The 18,454-nt window shown below is 49.8% G+C and overlaps 1 protein-coding gene across 1 annotated transcript in view; it reads right to left on the reverse strand.

The window, feature by feature from the left end:
• The window catches only part of LOC144175887 (membrane metallo-endopeptidase-like 1), a 106,281-nt gene that overhangs the window by 12,924 nt on the left and 74,903 nt on the right, over window positions 1-18,454 (reverse strand). The window contains exons 2-4 of the mRNA XM_077704944.1: window positions 15,617-15,791; window positions 6,507-6,754; window positions 521-1,015 (exon numbers count right to left, since the gene is read on the reverse strand). Of these exons, the coding sequence (XP_077561070.1) occupies window positions 521-1,015; window positions 6,507-6,572 (561 nt within the window). The 5' untranslated portion in view covers window positions 6,573-6,754; window positions 15,617-15,791. The remainder of the gene's footprint in view (window positions 1-520; window positions 1,016-6,506; window positions 6,755-15,616; window positions 15,792-18,454) is intronic.

Raw genomic sequence — 18,454 nt, forward strand, 5'->3', positions numbered from 1 at the left:
TTCTACGAAAATTACGCCGCCGCTCACGCCCGGCCGTGACCTAACCGGCAAACCACCTTCAGCTCAAACGCTAGCCTGAGTTCCTATCGCACTTAACAGTGACTGTGGCTATAGTCACTGAGCGGAAGGGGTTTCGGCGGTTGGATTTAAATCAAAACATTTAAAATCAAAACATACAGCCCCATCTTGCAAGGAAGCAGTCTGACTTGATTTTGACCCAACCGGCCAAACGACTTCCGCTCAGTGACTATAGCCACATACAGCCCTATCTTGCAAGGAAGCAGTCTGACTTGACTTTTACCCAACCGGCCAAACGACTTCCGCTAAGTCACTACAGCCACGGTCAATGCTTTAGAATTTGATATTGACACTCATTACAAATGTAATCGCCACTTAAGGCGTACTGTCGTGTCGCATTTCCCTTTCGTCACGTGCTGTTTTGTCGCGGTGCTCTTTAGTCGCATGCTGTTTTGACGCCGCCCGATAACTCTACGCATACAGGCGCGACATGAAGGCGTACCTTGGTCGGCTTGGAGTAGTCGCCTTCGTCCGGCAGCTCGTCGTCGCTCGCCGGCCAGTCGAAGCTGGTGTTGCGGACAAGGTCGACCAGGCTCTGCGCATCCCCGTCGTCCCGGCTTGAGGAGTCCAGACAGGCTCGCATGGCTAGCGTCGGGCGAGCTAGGACTGGCTCCCGCGGCAGCGTCGAGCCCACGGCGGCCAGGTAGTCGAGCAGCATGTGCGTGCTCAGCACCTTCGCCGTCCACGGGTGCCGGTTGGCGGCGGCCGAGCAGACGAACCGGCCGAAGTCCTCGCAGGGCGGAGTCCGCTTGGCGTCGGGCCTGCCCACCCCCAGGCGCCGGGCGTGCTCGACGCAGTCGGCGGACGTGCACAGCTTCTGTCTGCTGGCGTGGGTGCGAAGCAGCAGCAGCAGGGCGACCAGCACTGTGGCCAGCGCGAGGACCAGCGAGAAGACGCACACTGCGCGCCAAAGTACCGGCGCAGCCTTGTCCTGCGTCTGCGGTGGGCACAGTAGAGGCGCATGAGAGGTAAGCTCCATTTGCTTGTGCGTGTTCTAAGGCGAAGGCCGAAGTTTTCTGTGTGTGGCGGAACGCGTGAGGTACAGAAAATCGTTGCGATACACAAAATGGCACGGAAAATCGGGGCACGCGTCGCGAAAGCAGAAACAGTAGCTGCGGGGGAGGGTTCTGAGGAAGAGCGACGAGATTTAGGACGTTCTCGAAGCGCCTCGTATACGTCGCCCCGTAGATTCCGAGCTGCATTCCTCCACTTCACTCTGGCTGACGACGCACAAAGTCCTATTCGCGAGGGGTGGGGGGAGACCGAGAAAGTACGCCACGGTGGAAGAGGCTGGAGCTGCTCGAAGCACCGCTCGTTGCAACCGTCGTCGGGAGGAAGCGGCTAAGGATGAAGCTGGCGGAGCGGCCCGACGAGAACCACTTGAGAGTTCGAGAAAGTATTTCATTCTTCGAAAGCTTTAGGCATCCCCCGTAATTTTTACAGCAAAGCTGTTTACTCCTAGTCCCTGTATGCCTTCCCGCCATGCTCTCCCAGGGGCGTACCGGAAGCTGGAAATGCCTTGCAACGAAACGGATGGTTCAGCGAGTTGGTGGGTATTTGTGTTGAAGTGTTACAGCTCAAACAGACTAACGGCGTAGAAGAATACACTAGGCCGGCGCTGACTCGCCAGCGAGTCATCCTTTCTTTAAGAGCGTTTATTTTGCCACAGTGCATGGATAAGGCGGTATGAACAGTACCGTGAGGAGGAGTACCAAAAAAAATGGTCGCCGTTCTGCCCTGCGAAAGTGGATGTCCCGCGAATCTGTTATAAACCCCTACAAGGGTATGAAATGTTTGTCGTCGTCTCGGCGGGCTTGTCGCTTTCGCTCGGCTTTTCTGGTGGCAAATGCTGGGTTGGGCCTATAGCGTGACGCGTGCGCTCGGCGTCTTGGGAAAGAACTGCTGTATTTTTTTTTCTTTATTACCCTTTTTCGCACACAATACACGTCACGGATAGATTAAAAACCGTCGGCCGAACTTCGGCAGACTGAAAAACTTACACATCAAACGTACACAGTTCTTCTAGTACAGGTAGCCATTCCAAATCGGGAGTCTGCAACTTGTGCACTTCATAGAGCAAACTAATACTTTGTGCAAAGTATTTGCTCACAGTAGGGCGTGCGGGTCAGCGTGGCGCACCGCCATTCTCGACCTCCAAATGGCGTGCAATCCTAGAGCCATGATGAGGTAATCGGCACACTGTTGTCACTAGCTACGCAAAGAAATCTTTAAGGTCTTTTGCAACACATCCAAGATAAAGATGACGTACCAGCACTCCGCGAAGACGTGCTGAACAGTTTCTGGCTTGTTGCACAAAGTGCACGTTGTAGGACCAGCGACGAACAAGCCTTTCTCCTGCATCCACGTCTTAACGGGAAGTGTACCGGTGTGTAGTTCAAAGAAAAATGTTTTCACGGCTGCTGGGACGGCCATCTTTTTAACACGAGATAACACGTCCTAACCAGGAACAGATCTATACACTGATCGGTAAAGTGGCACAGGTAACAACACATCCTTTAAGTCTTAAGTAAGAGCCCTTCAACTGCTCTATTTAGTGACACTAGTCCCCCCTAGCCTTCAAACAATCTTTACCAGGAACACATGGTGTGTGTAGGGGGGGATGGGAATCCCATTGTTCACAGCCACCTTACCATCCATAATGCGGTTTCGCCACCTTACCATCCATAATGCGGTTTCGATGCTTGTTTTGTGGTTTTCTTAAACTAATGCTGAGCTCTATGCTGTATGCCTGATTAGCCTGTCGCATGCGCTCGGCGTCTTAGGCGAGAACTGCTCGGTCCTGCCTGGGTTTTTGTTTACAGCACGAAATTTTCCGACCAACGAGAGGCTTAAAGCTTCACTTTAAAATGAGCCTTAAAAGCGAGTCATTCTTCTACGTCTTTCTCCCGTTTGCGCTTTAACATTTCAACTGACAATTTCAGCGACCACAAATTTGGGTAGGGGGAGAGGGCGCGGTGCGCGAGCAGCGGCTGCGAGGGAAAGGCCGGAAAGAGAAGGAAACATGGCGCAGCAGAGCACCAGCGGAAACGCGGACGGACTGTCGCAGCCGTTCCCGCCACCGATCACGTGGACACCGTTGACCGCCAATACGCTGTTGTTTCTACGCGCTGTCTGCGGTCACCTGGAGCCCTGCCGATGAAGGAACTTGAAGAGGGCCAGCAGCGCGTCTACACATCTGCCTGGGCCTACCATGGTAATCATCAGTGGCGGGCACGTACCAAATACAGCCATATGGCTAATCAAGGTGAAATCCATTCAGGCCGGACTCCATCATGTCGGACGCGTGATGAACAGACCGGATGTAGCCAGCCAGCTGCAGCGGTTCCGCAGCAGGGCTAACACCTAGATAGGTGTGCTAGTGTTCCATCACTGAGGGGAACGTGGAGCTCCCTCAACGAGCCACCGACAGATATGGGGAAGGCCCTTCGCATCGTCGCAACTCTCCCAGGGGTGTGCAGCAAGTGGAGCACACCACCTGAGCCCCTATGACAGGAAGCAGCTGCCCTTCTTCAGAGTGCAGTTGGTGGCTTCCTGCAGATCACGGAAGGCTCGGTCTTCCCCTCCACATAGGAGGCTGCAGCCGCCTGCACAGCGCCACAAGTCGACGTCAGCCGGGGCTGCCGCCTGCCTTTCCCAGCTTCGCCCATCCGTTCGGACCCGGATGGCCTGAAACTGGCTGGTGACCTCATCCGTGAAAGGGCCTACCAGGAGCTGCCGTCCTGACGGACTCAAGACCTGATCTTCTGCTGCTGGATGTGAACCGTCCAGGAGCAGTCCCTCGAAGCTGCACAAGCTGCGAAGCAGCCCACCGTGGTTTCCCGAGCTTGTGGTATCCGGCTACAGTGGCGGCCAATCACGCCGGCGTTTGGGGGGAACGAGGCAGCCGATATTCTAGCGAGGGGCACCCACCAAACGGGGACCCCTGTCACCCAGGACGTGACTGCATTCGATGCAGCCCGCACCTTGTAGGACCGCGAGGTGCAGATCATGCACTCTGACCAAAGGTTCGCCAGAGGCCAGACCACGCAGACACTGCTCGCCCCAATTAGCAGAGAGGCACGCTCTGCCCTAATCCAGCTGTGACTCAACTGCGGTGACACACCTGTCCAGCTATACCGGCAAGGACGTAAAGATTTGCCCGCCAACCGGAGACAAACACCTTCTGTGCTCCTGCCCTCACCACGCTGACCCAAAGACCTGCAGGCTTTCCACCAGCACATGGGGCTCCCCAGCCCAAGCCTAGAGGCCCTCCTACTCCCAAAGCGCCCTGATTTCATCCGTAGTGCACGGCTTTCCGCAAACTCGTCAGCTACCGGGAGTGATCCTACGGCTGAAATGTGACATACTGAAATCTGTAGCTCGGATGTTGTGCAGTGTCTGATACCATTGCTGTACAATTTCGGCTGTGGAGTGTGCGGCTCAGGTTCTCTGTGCTTCGTCGGGGGGAGCGAAGTGATGATATTCGCTACGGCGGCCCTACAGAGTCTCTACCTCACCTGTATTCTGTTCCCTCTTCTATCCTATTCTTTCCCCCTCCATCGCACTGGTGTGGTACGCATGAGTATCACGTGACTGGCTACATAATATCCGCAGTGCATCCTTTTCGACCAATAAACAACAATAACAACAGTTTCGTGTATTTCCTTGGACAGCGCACCGTTCAATTGCGTTGTGTATCATCAACGTGTGTAGTCCAATATGACTTAAACAGCTTCGCTGGGAAAACTAGCCCCATTTGAATAGTTTGGCCTACCAATTTTTTGTTTCTTTGGTGAAAACGATACACGCCTCACTCTAAAAGCAATGTCTCTGTAAACAGCTACGTAACCATGCAATATTATTATCATAATCAGAACCTGCTTCTGAACGCGTATCCAGATGTTTCGTTTTCTCATTAAACTCATGATTAAATTAGGTATGTAGCTTCCCGGTCCACTCAATAACGGAGTGGCTCGTCGGAGCAGTTCCGTGACTGAGCGAAGTCACTAATGTGTCACGAATGCGAGCACTGTTTACTTTTGGCATGTTGGCATGTCGGAAAATAAATTTCGTCGATCGCGTCATTCTGTAATTCAACGAGGGACCGAAAGCCAAAAATGATGCAGTTTTGAAGGGTGTGCGGAGAGAGCTGCCAACGAGACTGATGAGAGCGACGTTGCCAAGGAGACGTCGCTCGAAGCGGCGCTGAACCTACCTCGAATGGCGCGCTTTTTCGGTTTCGATGGGTCCTGTGACTCCCGTCAAAGCTTGCACGCGTTGTTCACGGCGGCAAGATAAGGAATGGAAATGACGGCGAAGTGCCGATACTTCCGGGAAACAAAAGAAGCGACTGGTAGCCAATACCGCTGCTAAAGCGGGCAAACACGGCCACTGAGATGGTTAGAGCACAAAGCACGGCTATCGCGGTGCACAAGTGGCGTTCGAGAAACGCCGCGTTGCGGACTTTTGAAGCCAGGGCAAGGCATTCGCATCGGGCCGGGTATCAAATTCACGAAGGAGAGGGACGAGACGTACCTGCGTTGATACGTTCAATACGCATTGCCTCATATCATATCTCCCAATGAATCTCCAATCATTTCTTACGTTCCTCCGAAAGAACAAATGGTTGAAGGCTATCGATACACCTTGGGGCCCAGGAAAACGTTACGGGAAAGTACTTAGAGAAGCAGTGTTATGTGAATGGTTTCTCCTCAAAATTAAAGCACCACCAGATACGGCATACGTACTACCTGTCCAAATGACATTCGAAAAGTACCCTCCCTGTGGCTGATTTTTCGTTTCTTTAGATATGAGCGAATAACTGCCGCGGATGTGTCGGATAGGACGAGCTTCCGGATAGTACGAGCTTCGTTTACACGAGAAAGGTCACAATAGCCACAGTGGTACCTAAAGGGAGAAAGGCGGCATTTAATAGCGCTGAAATATGGCTAAAAACGACAATGGTATCCTCTCACGGTGCCAAGAAACTTTCTTTTGGTTTTAACCAGCATTGTGGGAACAGTTAATCAGACGGTACGGGTGGAGAGCTGGCCATCACGCGCGTTCTCATGATTCCTCCCCCCATATGTAGAGCAATAGGAGCAAAAGTATTACGGTAGGTCGGAGATACACATGTAGACATGACATCTGCGATTCCCAGCCCACTGATCCATAAATTAATACAACCTGCAGTAAGACTGCCCGCAACCGAGTTCCGTCGTCAGCTTACCACCGTTCCAGAGCTACATAACGTCAGCGCTATGCTGCCCGCCCCCTACTGTCCTTCATCGTGTGATTCTCGCGTTGTCCGACGCACGGCTTCCCCGTTCCGAGTCCACTCGTCGTTTTCATTGACTCCGGGCGGAAGCCCACAATGCTAGCTGCCTGCCATAACCCAGATTCTATCTAACGCGGCGCCGCATACATACGCGGTCTTTTGGTCCAGAGTTCGCCCGATGGTGCAACCCGCTGGCTGCCGCTTTTGATCGGAACATCGATTGTAATAAGGTGGACAAACGGCGGCCCTTGATCGCTTCCTGCAGGCTGCGTGTCCTGGAGTCGTGCAGCGCACCCGGGGCCACGAGCGTGCCGGAGTCGGCGTCGTCACTGTTAGCAGACCAGGGCTCCAAAGGACCGCCCAGGGCCTCGCTCTCCCTGGCCTGCAGCTCGCCGACCTCTGCGAGAGCAGGAGCTGCTGAAACTCGTATCGCCATCATCATCACAGCAATTTATCATTTTACTGGTAGAAGCACAACTATTGTACGTGGCCTTGGATGGAAGGCACTGGCAGCACGTAGAAAAGTATTAATTTTAAATAACTACGTAACATTTTAAGGAATAAGACAGAAATTATAAAAACATTAATTTAAAGCAGCCTCAATAGGTCACTGCCAGACAGGGCAACCCAAGCAAAATTAATTCGTATTAGTGCCGTAATATGTCCATAAAGATCCGTCTTTTCCTAACATATTTGACAACTGGAATGCTCTCCCCAGTGACGTGGTTACTGCAGATAATTTTCAGACTGCCATTGAGGCTTTTTCTATGCAGCAAGTAATAGCCATTCATCCTCCACACTGCTTTTTAGGGGCGAAGCCCCTTAGGGGCTCTGGCTGTCGTCGTCGTAACCGTCGTCTTATGTAGACACAGTGCCAAAACACCGGGACACTCGTTTGCGCCTCGCGCTAGAACGCTTCGTGCTGCATAAACACGAGACTTTTACAGCAAAGCTGTATTCCTCTACCCACCAACGATACGTTCGTTGGCCAAAACGACAAAGCGCCAAAAGTACACTTATACACTGCATGCTTCGCCCCTCCCCGGGTTTCACGTTAGTCGAGGTGGCCCTGGATTTCTTCGCAACGTACAGTTGTTTTACTGTGATGTAATTTTTAAAGCAAAGCTTTTTACTTCTACCCCCAGGGGTTCTTTCACGACAAATGGTATCAACAGAAAATTCCCGCGAACAAATAAAAGAATTTACTGGCACCCCCAGGAATCTAAACTGAAACTAGTAGAGTAACAAAGCCAGAGCCCGTTGTCTTGCCGATTTAGCTACGAGCCCACGTTGACACGGGGAAGACAGTGGTGCACTCACCAAGCACATATACGGGTTTAACCCCTGCATTCTCGCTGAACGCCACGCGATAGCGGTTAAAGGAAGCTCACACCAACCCAACCCAATGTGCTTAAGCCTGTGGCTTCCAGTGTTCACGCGAAAAATATCAGCTTCTTGTCTCCCCTCACGCCAAGCGCACCCCAAGAAACACATCCAAATACTCCTTAATGGCCAGGCCATCACTCCAAGATCTTTCAAGGCCATCAAGGCCAGGCCATCAAGGCCAGGCCATCACTCCAAGATCACTCCAAGATCAAGATCTTTGACCTACAGCTTCAGGCCAACACCAAGAGTGACGTATCCTTGCAGCACCTCAAACACAGCATCAATAAAATCATACACATGACCAGGCGAGTTGCCACCAAGAAGCGAGCCCTCAAGGAATCCGATACCTTTCGATTAGTTCAAGCTTTTGTCCTCTCGAGAATCACTTACGTCAACCACCTGTCTTCTCGGCAAGGAGGACATAAAGATGCTTTATATAATGATTAGACAGGCGGTTGAGCAAGCCATTTGTCTTCCCATGAGTGCGTCCACAAAAAGGCTGCTCAGCACGGCGCTCTACAACACGGTGGAAGAGCTGATAGAGGGCCATTTGTCTATCCAGAAGGTCCGAATGAGCAGAACTGCGGCGGGTCACCGCATCATTAACCAGATTGACTGGGCAGCACCGAATGTCACTCCACTTGATGTACTCCTGAACTTTTGGCGACAAGAACTAAAGATTCTCCCTTTGCTTAGAAATATGAACCCCCCACACGACGAGCGTCGCCGACAAGTACGGGCTCAAGCGCTCAACACCACCCTCGGTGGGGATCATGAAGTTATCTACACAGACGCCTCCCAACATCGAGGGCAGCAGTACGCCATCGTCGTGGCCACCTCTAGAACCAACCTCCTTGCTTGTGCCTCACTCAAGACCGAAGACATGACGGTAGCAGGATAGGCAGCCGTCGCCTTGGCTCTCACTCAACCAGGGGTTCGTAAGGTAGTCACCGATTCCCAACAAGCCTAACGAAATTACCAGTCGGGTTTGGTGTCCCGAACTGCACTGCGTGTGCTAAAAAACTACTCCCCAAATGGTTTCATGCAGTTCATCTGGACACCCGCTCACAATTCCATGGAGGGCAACGAATGCGCCCACCAAGTCTGCACCTTTACCCCCCGTGCTATGGAGCTGCACGAGGACAGTCACCCGCTTGTCTCGTTCTGGGACATAACCCAGCAGTATCGCCTTCTGAGACAGACCATACCTTCGCCTTACCCTGACCTTTCCATACCATCTGGCTCCTTCCCACACCCGACGCGTTTTCACTTAACGCACCCTAATCGCTACGACACTGAATGTAAATTTTTCTCAGAAGTAGGAACACTCTGCCATATAATCAGGGTGTGCGACTTTAGCACTGAGCACCCTACTCTATTTCCGTCTACTACTTTACAAGAGCAATGGGAGATGCTGCTGTCCAGCCCCTCTCTTCCTACCCAGCTTCAGCTCGTGGACAGAGCACAGGCGGCGCGGACTGAATATGGGCTACAGTGAAGAAGGAAACACTCCCCTGGGCCCACTCTGGGCCGTTCAGAAATGCGAATAGAAGTATTTTCTCCTCTTCTTCCACTTTCTTCTCCTGCTCCTCCCCCACCTCTGCCGCCGATCTCGTCGCCTCCGCCTGCGACGGCAGAGACGGAGAAGCGAGATTGTCTAACACCGGGTTTGAGCTTTAATTTTATAAAACAAGAGTTTCAACTCCTGTCTACACCAATACAACTCAACCAACCACCGTTCATGCATTAATTTAACCTTACCAAAAATATCTCTTTCAAGTAACAGACGCTGTGGTTAAGTGCATTTCACTTCTCTCTGGTTTCACTATTTGTAGAGCAACGTGAGTGAATTCAAGTGACGTCGCATGGGTAATCGTTGCGGGTGCCGTTTACAGCTTTGCTTTGGATTTTTTTGCTAATTTTTTTTGTGATTGCATGACACTTTTTCGGCTTGGAATCTCACTACAATAATTCCACGTTGGCGCTGTGGGCACTTGTAAAAAATAAATAAATCATTCTCATCACCATCATTGTGAACCCACTTGTGTTCAGGAGGCTCCTGGCAGAAGGAGTCTTCCACTTCCCCACTGCTTCGATCATAGCTCTGAGTGCATTCCTTGCCGCCGCATTGTTTATCTCATCCCGCCCGCCTTCAATACTTCTAGACCCGTCTTTCGTGAGCTCTTCCATTACCGTCACAAAAAATGAGTCAGGTTTTACGCTTCTAACCCCACTTATCACCTGCGAAAGCAAAGACTGCGCACACAGTGTTTTGTGAAAGTTTGCCTTTGCTTGCGACTTTGCAGCTTTCCATCAAGCTATATCTGCTCGATGATTAAATTCAGCATTCCGTTCGCTCTAAGGGCGCGGACAGATCGACTAGCCGCTGCGCCGACGATGGCGAGACTGAGGAACCAAGCGCCGGTGAAACAGACGTTAAACCCTCGCTTAGTCACGCGGTTTGCTTGCTCTGCGGCGCAGGCGCAGACGGTTCAGACGGCGTTTAGAAGTCGGGCGCACGCGAAGCAGCAGTTTCACTCTCGCCTGGTCACGTGGTACCGCAGCGGCGAGGATCCGAGCGAGTGAAGCGATAAGAAATAAAGGCACCAATTCCTGGTCGGTGGATGAAGGTCACTTTAAACGCGATGAACGACCTTGAAAGATGTAGAGTAGTAGAGCTTTCGCTCTAAAACTCAAATTGAGAAGGCGGGCCCTTCAAGCCTGCGAAATATGACTGTTTCCCGACCACACAGTTCGATTTACCCCTTGACATAAGCCAGCACTGCTGCTTACGTACGTGTATCCCAAGGCACGATCACAGTTACCATGACCCGCTCTTCACTAACATGAAAAACGGCGAACGCGGCCCCGATGTACTCCGCGCACTGAAAACATTATCTCAATTATAGTTCCGGAAGGAATTTATGCTTGCTTAACTTTATATTCGTTGAAATAAACCTTGCTTTTAATATAGAACCGTATATTAATGGATTAGTTGTGCGTTGCTCCTGCTGCTCACCACCATTGTTTGTTTGATTGTTTGTTTGTTTGTTTTATTTGTTTGTCTGTCTGTCTGTTTGTTTGTTTGTTTGTTTGTTTGTTTGTTTGTTTGTTTGTTTGTTTGTTTGTTTGTTTGTTTGTTTGTTTGTTTGTTTGTTTGTTTGTTTGTTTGTTTGTAAACATCCGACATAAGGGCATGGGTCCTCCTCAAGCCCAAACTTTTGAGGCTTTGTTCTCTGTTCCCCAGACGTCTGTAACACTTCTGATGTCAAATACAAACAGATTGATTGACTGATTTATTTATTTATTTATATAATTATTTATTTATTTATTTATTTATTTATTTATTTATTTACTTATTGATTGATTGATTGATTGATTGATTGATTGATTGATTGATTGATTGATTGATTGATTGATTGATTGATTGATTGATTGATTGATTGATTGATTGATTGATTGATTGATTGATTGATTGATTTGGCAATCCAGCCTTACAAAAGTGCTAGTAGGGCCATTTGTAACCTGCACTGGCGACGCCCAGAGTAGCGCGCACACGCCTCGCCGTACCGAGTCCCACGTATGTTAAGAGTTTGCCTTACTGGCCCGTCATTTATGCTAGGATCGAAGCGGGGAAGGGTAGCCCGATCACATATCCCAGCTACCCCACCACCAGCGGCAAAAGCCGGCCTCTTCGGCACGATGGAAATAAGCTGCATCAATCCACTTCACAAATGCCAACAACAACGTCAACAATATCAAGGCACCACGCAATACTGCTGCCCGACAGGCAACGTTGAAAGACCGCAACTTACCGCAACCCCTCCCCTGAAGATGCCGCACCAGAAGAGCACGCTGTAGTACTCGCCCTTCCTGCCACGTGTGCTATTGAGTCAATCAGCCACCGTTCGCACTGCACCTTACCAAATATACATATCCTCACAATTGCCAACCGCACTCCTGCGCTTTACCTGACGCGGAGTCAACCAACAAACAGGGTCAACTTAATCCCGCCGTCGGCCCAACGTGGGTACTTAGTAAGTATACCGAGATCCCCCGTAAGCTAGTTACGCACCTACCCAACCCTTGGGGGAAATGAGGCAGCCCATGACGTCGCTCGAGGATTCCCCACCACAGCGGGCCTAGCCTCTTTACCTACTGTGGTGCCAGACCTGACGGGGACAGACTGATAACACGGCATTGTCGCTCATCACCGCCTCGCCCGCCTCAAGTATCCTCCTGCTCACCCTCAACTCACCTATGTGCAGAAACGCGCATGCAGACTCCTCCAGACTCACACTCACCCTTGCCGAGTGTGCTTCGCCGCATCCACCCTCCATCTACCCCTCCCCAATTGGGCGACACGTGGCACGCGCACCACTGTATAGTCCACTCCATGTGGGGCTGCCGTAATAACCCCTTCCCTCTAATTTCCACCGGCTGAGCGCTGGGTAGTTCTGACCGCGGAACAAACCCTCACTCGCGGACAATGGACATGCTAATCGCCGCCGGGCTGGAGTCGGCTGCCACCCCGACCACCTAACCCTACTTGCTTTGCTTTGAGGTTGTTGGGGTGGGGGAAAGGGGGACGAAAGGGACCCGAAACTGTCTGACTGGGGGTTGTCGACACCTTATCAGGCCCGCGGGGGTAAGAGGAAGGGGGCATGAAAGGGGGGATAGCAGGAATGGTGCGAGATGAATGTGACCGGGAATTCGGTTAATTTAGAGGAGAGAAGTTCGAATAAAGAGGTCTGCAGCGGCGCTGCGTGCGCGCGCAAGCAGAGCGCCATGTGATCTGGCGGAGGGGGGCGGCGGCGGCTGTGGCCAAAGGCGGTAGGGGGGGGGAGGGGACGCGGCGGTGCTGATCGCGAGGGAGCCTCGCTTCTGCCCAGCGGATCCGCCCTACTAAGACCAATGAAGTTTTTTCTCTCTCTCTCTCTCCCCAGTTGGCAGCTCAAGCTGTTATTGGCTGTTGAGAGTTACACTATGTAGCGCTCGCTTCCTGGTACCGCGCCCAGGGTGGTTGACTTGGGAAGCGATTTGTGAGGAAGGGGGAGAGGGTGCTGAGGAAACCCTAGGTCCTGGTCGCCAGAAAAAGTGCCATTGAAGCGGTGGCGCCCGGATTTGAGTCCAAGAACTCTCTCGCCTCTCGTCGCAACGGGATGTACTAGGTGCTTTCCCAACTGCGCTACGAACTCAGACGTCAACAGCTCTACAAACACGCCTTATATCCTTCCCTATGACGCATTCAGATGGTGCTGCCGTCTAGGAGTGGGACGCGCGTGAATTGAGGCACCCTCCACTGTCGCGTTGTTCCCGTGACCGTTATGTGTTCCGAGCTGTTGTTTCTCTGCGTGTCATTTTTGGTTTTGGTGTCCTGGAATAAAACGGTTACTTTCCTGTTTTTGCGTGTCGGCGTCACTTCGTCTGGCGGGGTCAGGCTCGCGAACCTTTCGCACATGGAGGAGGTTCCTTCAGCATTCAACTGGTTCTGTGAAGGCACCTTTCACTTTCGTGTTTTACAGCTTTCTATGAAAGAGGGATCAACCACAATTTTTTTCATTCATTTAGTTTCTCTTTACATCTGCGGCCATTTTGGTAAAATCCATGCTGACCCCGAGTACGACGGCAACTACGGTCACTTGCCGCGCTTGATGAAATATCTAAGGCTTTTAGGGGCGAGCACGTCCTCGCTTTGTCCGTAGCTTGACCCTTGGCGTCCGTGTACAGTGTTGCGCACGCCCGAGGAGCGTTGGATTGGATTTGGATTGGATTAAATTGAATTGTATCGGATTGGATTGGATTGGATTGGAATTGTATATACTGTACACACGCGTTGTCACTCATTCACATGCGCTAGTGGGCAATGCCACGGGTCATTTACGGTAAAAACGATCCCCAAGGCTTCGCCCACTCGTCATGATTCACTTCGTGGAGATGAGTGATTTTTTTTTATTTTGCCTTAGCAAACATTACGTGACCGAGTTGAGAACAAGATTTGATTTGGTTTGATTCGATTTGATTTTTATTTCTTGACAAAACCAAGGGGAGGCTGAGACTAACGGGGGACGTGGCCTGACAGAGGCCTCAGCCACACGGTTCACAGTGTACGTAATAAAAGTGCTGTCCACAAATTGAAACATAGTAGCACAATCGTAGTAGAAAACTAGCCCAAAAGTACAGTCATTAATACATCTCCTATGTATAATACAAAGCATAGGTCTAAAATGCACAGAAAGATCAGTGTCCAGACAAACGCGGTAATCCGTACGCATTAACCTTCAACAATTACACAACTAAGCCAGAATTACGTAATAATGTATTTTAGTTTGTAAATTTTCTTAACTTCTTCCTTTACGGTAACATATCGACATATGCTTCAAAAATTAAGTTATATATCAGTATTGCAGGCGTTTTCCTTCAGTAACATTTCTTTAACCTGTTTTTTAAACGTGGGTTCACTGGCGTCGAAGCTTCATGTGACAGATTTGGTCACCTCGAAGCATTGAATATTAAGTAAATAAAGTACTTGTCCTCAGATTTCCGTAACAGCTATGATAATCTTAATTTATTCGCGGAATTCTTGTGGACCTGCGTCCCATGTAAGTCCTACTTAATGTAAGATTAGCACGCACCCCCAAAGCCACGACGGCTCGAGGCTCTGCCGACTAAACAGGAACTTACAGATTGTGTCGTGGCTTTAGATTTTGGTGTTACAAACGTTACCTAGGCTTAAGTGAGCAATTTGAACATTCTAACTGCAGAAGTAGCAATTAGGTGTATGGCAACGGTAGTTTTTACTAACTGTCCTCTCACTCTTAACAAAAAAGCTGGTAAAATGGTAGTAACGGCTGTATTTACTAACTCCATACGCAGTTTACTACCCCCCAGAACGGTACGTAGGTCCTGCCACTAAGTGTGAAAACCGTTACTAGTCTAGACCGTGTACTTAGTAACTTCTGCAGGTTTGATACTAACATTCACTGAAGTAACAAATTCTATGAACTATTGAACATAAGTATAGCTCTGTTTCCACAAGAAATCGCGATTAAAAAGTTTTTGCAAATCCACATGTGTATATACTCCCATTAAAATGCATAATTCTAAAATTATCGCTAAAATATTTGATTCTTACGGCAAGCCCACCGACTCTCTCAGGGGACTTCGCGCTGCTGGCTATAAAAGCAAGAAGAGCAGATGTATTTCTAAGGTAACTAAGTAATACTAGCTCTCCCCGTGCACCCCGTTGGCTTTCTTGCTCAATTCATTGGTTGATTGTCCACGTGTGATATGTGCGTGATTAATGTGTCCATGTCGCGCTGTGCACTCAGCAGATCCACACTGTTACGCATAGCTTTTTGCTAGGTTATGCATGACCAGTTAGTGAAAGCAACTAAATACCTAGTCAATACTGGGACAAGTAACTGGTTAGTGTTCTGTTAGTAAGTGCGCCGACCTTTATTTTTAAGAATGCTGTATAGCGTGCAACCGTGGCGCCATCACGTGTCAGCCTCTGAAACCAGCGTTGGTACGGTGCTGCCCCCACATTTGGCGCGCTAGCACGCATGAACGCGAACGCGAGTATGTGCCGGCCTGGCCTAGCATTACGCTTTAAGTTCTGTCGTCAACCGGTGCCTGCACTTTGCAGTACAACAAGTTTGACGTTGCTTGTCACGTCAAAAAACTCAATGTTTTATGAACGCGCTACGTAATGTGAACACTAGATATAGGCCTAACAAGGGCAACTGCCGCAACGCCTACGATATCGGATCATCCGTTCAGCAATTGGACACCACATTTTCTGCATTCACTACATCGTAAGGGAGCGGTTAGGTGTCCTCGCAATTCTGATGCGCAGAGTGCAAAGTCACTCACTGCCGGGTTTTCCTTTTCGCAAGGCAGCGGATCCGGGAGCCTGGTCGGTCGTGCTCGACGATTTGGTCCTTGTACGAAGCGTCAAGGTCCTCACGTTGCTGTAGGCGTTGGGCACAGAGCTGGTTTTCGGTGGCTCGACAATGGCCGATGGGGCGTCTCTCGTTTTCCGCACCGCCTTGCAACAGCGGAAGGGCAACAATAATTGTCAGTGGTAGCGATCGTAGGTGCAATAGTGTTCACTAGTGAGGTGATTGATTGATTGATTGATTGATTGATTGATTGATTGATTGATTGATTGATTGATTGATTGATTGATTGATTGATTGATTGATTGATTGATTGATTGATTCATTCATTCATTCATTCATTCATTCATTCATTCATTCATTCATTTATCCATTGTGGGGGTTAACTCGAGGAAATTACACCTCCTCTATGAGGCGCGCCGTAGTGGAGGGCTCCAGATTAATTTTGACCACCTGGGAATCTTTAACGTGCGCTGAAATCGGTCCTCCTCTGCAGTGCGCCCCTCGCGTAAGCTTCGTCACGTTATAGAAGGCGGACGCAGTGTTAGCTGGCCGCACGATTTGAGCAGGGGTACTAATGTACACGTTCTATAGGCAAAGCTCTTCTACCCCCCTACTGTATTACCTCCAACAGACGCCACGGATAAAAGTGTTGCATACTGCCCTTGGGTTAAGTTAGCGAAATTTGGGACCAAACCTTGTCTACATAGAAGGCCAGTATAAATAGGGGTCGCTACGGCTGCAGTTGATGACGCAGCGCTAGTGTGTCGTGCCAGATGAATTTCCATTACACAAATTCTTCGATATTGCACGGTTGGCTTCGTCCACAGAATCGACAGCTTCGGGGAGTACGGCGGCACAGCGAGAGATATTTTTATCCATTTTCTTTCTTTCCTGTCATTTTAAAATTACTATTCTTTACGTATAAGAACGGACTGCGTCCTCTGCACATTCCTTGGAGTTGTTGACTGCTGTCTTGACCTTCAGCGTTAATTCAGCACGCCGCCGCAAGTGGTAACAAGAAGGTCCCTTTCTCCGTGAGCAGTCTGAGTGCTGCGAAATATGACCTGTAAACGCAGGTTTTCGTTGCAGTCTTTCCTCCTTCTGTCCTGTCTCCTTCGCGCTGTTTTTCGAACTGATCAGTCTCAACCAACTAGCCCAACTTGCCGTCGTTCTATATTACATTTAGAGGTACCAGCAAACAACTGGTACTGTAGCTCACTGTGTGTGCGTGTGCGTGTGCGCGTGAGCGCGTTAGCGCGTGCGTGCGTGTGTGTGTGTGTGTGGTGTGGTGTGGTGTGGTGTGTGTGTGTGTGTGTGTGTGTGTGTGTGTGTGTGTGTGTGTGTGTGTGTGTGTGTGTGTGCGTGCGTGCGTGCGTGCGTGCGTGCGTGCGTGCGTGTGCGTTCGTGCGTGCGTGCGTGCGTGCGTGCGTGCGAGCGTGCGTACTTGCGTGTGCATACATACACCCGAATGAAAGCACATATTCGGAACGTGTTGTCACTCTTGCCACGGTGGCTCAGTGGGTAAAATATTGTGCTGCTGAGCCCAAGGCCGCGGGTTCCACTCCAAGCCGCGGCGGCTGCTTTACCGGTGAGGCGAAAAGCGAAGTAGCCCGTCTGTCGAAATTTCGGCCCATGTTAAAGATTCCCAGGTGGTCAAAACTAATCCGGAGTCCTCCCCCTTGGCGCACCTCATAGCACGGATGTAGCTTCGCCGCGTTAAACCCCACAATTCATCAATGAATTAATTCACACAATTTCAAGATGCTTCCGATAAAACAAGAGTTACCGGCGTTTTTCGTAATCGTTCTTGTTTCGTAGACGGTCATTCAATAGTGTTTACAACCTCACTGTGAACTAACTAATAATAACACGTAAATAAAACTCCCAGTAGTGATACAGTCGTCTTAGCGACCGATGTATCGCATTATGAAGATTTACCGAGTATCTGCTCCTTTCGTTGCAAATGTCGTTGAAAGACGATAGCCTTCTGCCGCGCCTGTGGTGTAAATTCACTCTTCCCTTTCCCTCTCACCCTCTCCCTCTCCCGTCTCGCTCTGTCCACGGTAAACACGGTCGAGATTTTTTCAAGTCAATTCAGTTATCGCGCGTTCCACTGTTCCCGCGCCATCTATTATTGCTACCAAACAAACATTTCGTTAGTGTTGCACCTGGAATGCTTGCCTTGAAGTCTAGGCCGGGGCTCAAGTTGTTTTTTTTTTGTATTTTTTGGTCAAAATATTATTTTCAGCGCGTATTTTTCAGTTGCTGTCGCAAATATTAAAGTCGCATCTATTTTCAACTAAAGGTATGCGGTCTAGTACCAGTTATGTTTTGATGTTTTGCCTCAAATGCAGCGCCTGATGTATTCTTGCTGCTCAACAATATCCACAAGTATGAAAAATGGTACCACATTTCGTAGTTCGGAAGGTTTCGCCTATAGAAACTTCTAGTTTCAGAATATCTTTATCTTTTATCCGGGTGTCTGAATCGCGGGACAGAGACTAAAATTTTTGCGTTTAAGTAGCACAAGAACGACTATCGTCTTCACAAAAAATGCGGGCCAATCCACCCTGTGAATGTGGTTGGAAAGGAAATCTGTAAACGACACGCACAACGATTACCCATGCGAAGTCACTTAAATTCACTCTAGAAAGAGTGAAACCAGAGACAAGTGAAATGCACTTAACCACACCCTTTATTACTTCAATGAGGTATTATTTGCTAAGGTCAAATTAATGCATGATTCATGAGCGTTGGTTGAGTTGTATTGGTGAAGCACGTGCGTGGAAACTCATCTTTTTATAAATTG

Source organism: Haemaphysalis longicornis, unplaced genomic scaffold, assembly GCF_048455015.1.
Source record: "Haemaphysalis longicornis isolate Haplotype H1 unplaced genomic scaffold, Haemaphysalis longicornis Haplotype H1 scaffold_3, whole genome shotgun sequence".
Classification (NCBI taxonomy): domain Eukaryota; kingdom Metazoa; phylum Arthropoda; class Arachnida; order Ixodida; family Ixodidae; genus Haemaphysalis; species Haemaphysalis longicornis.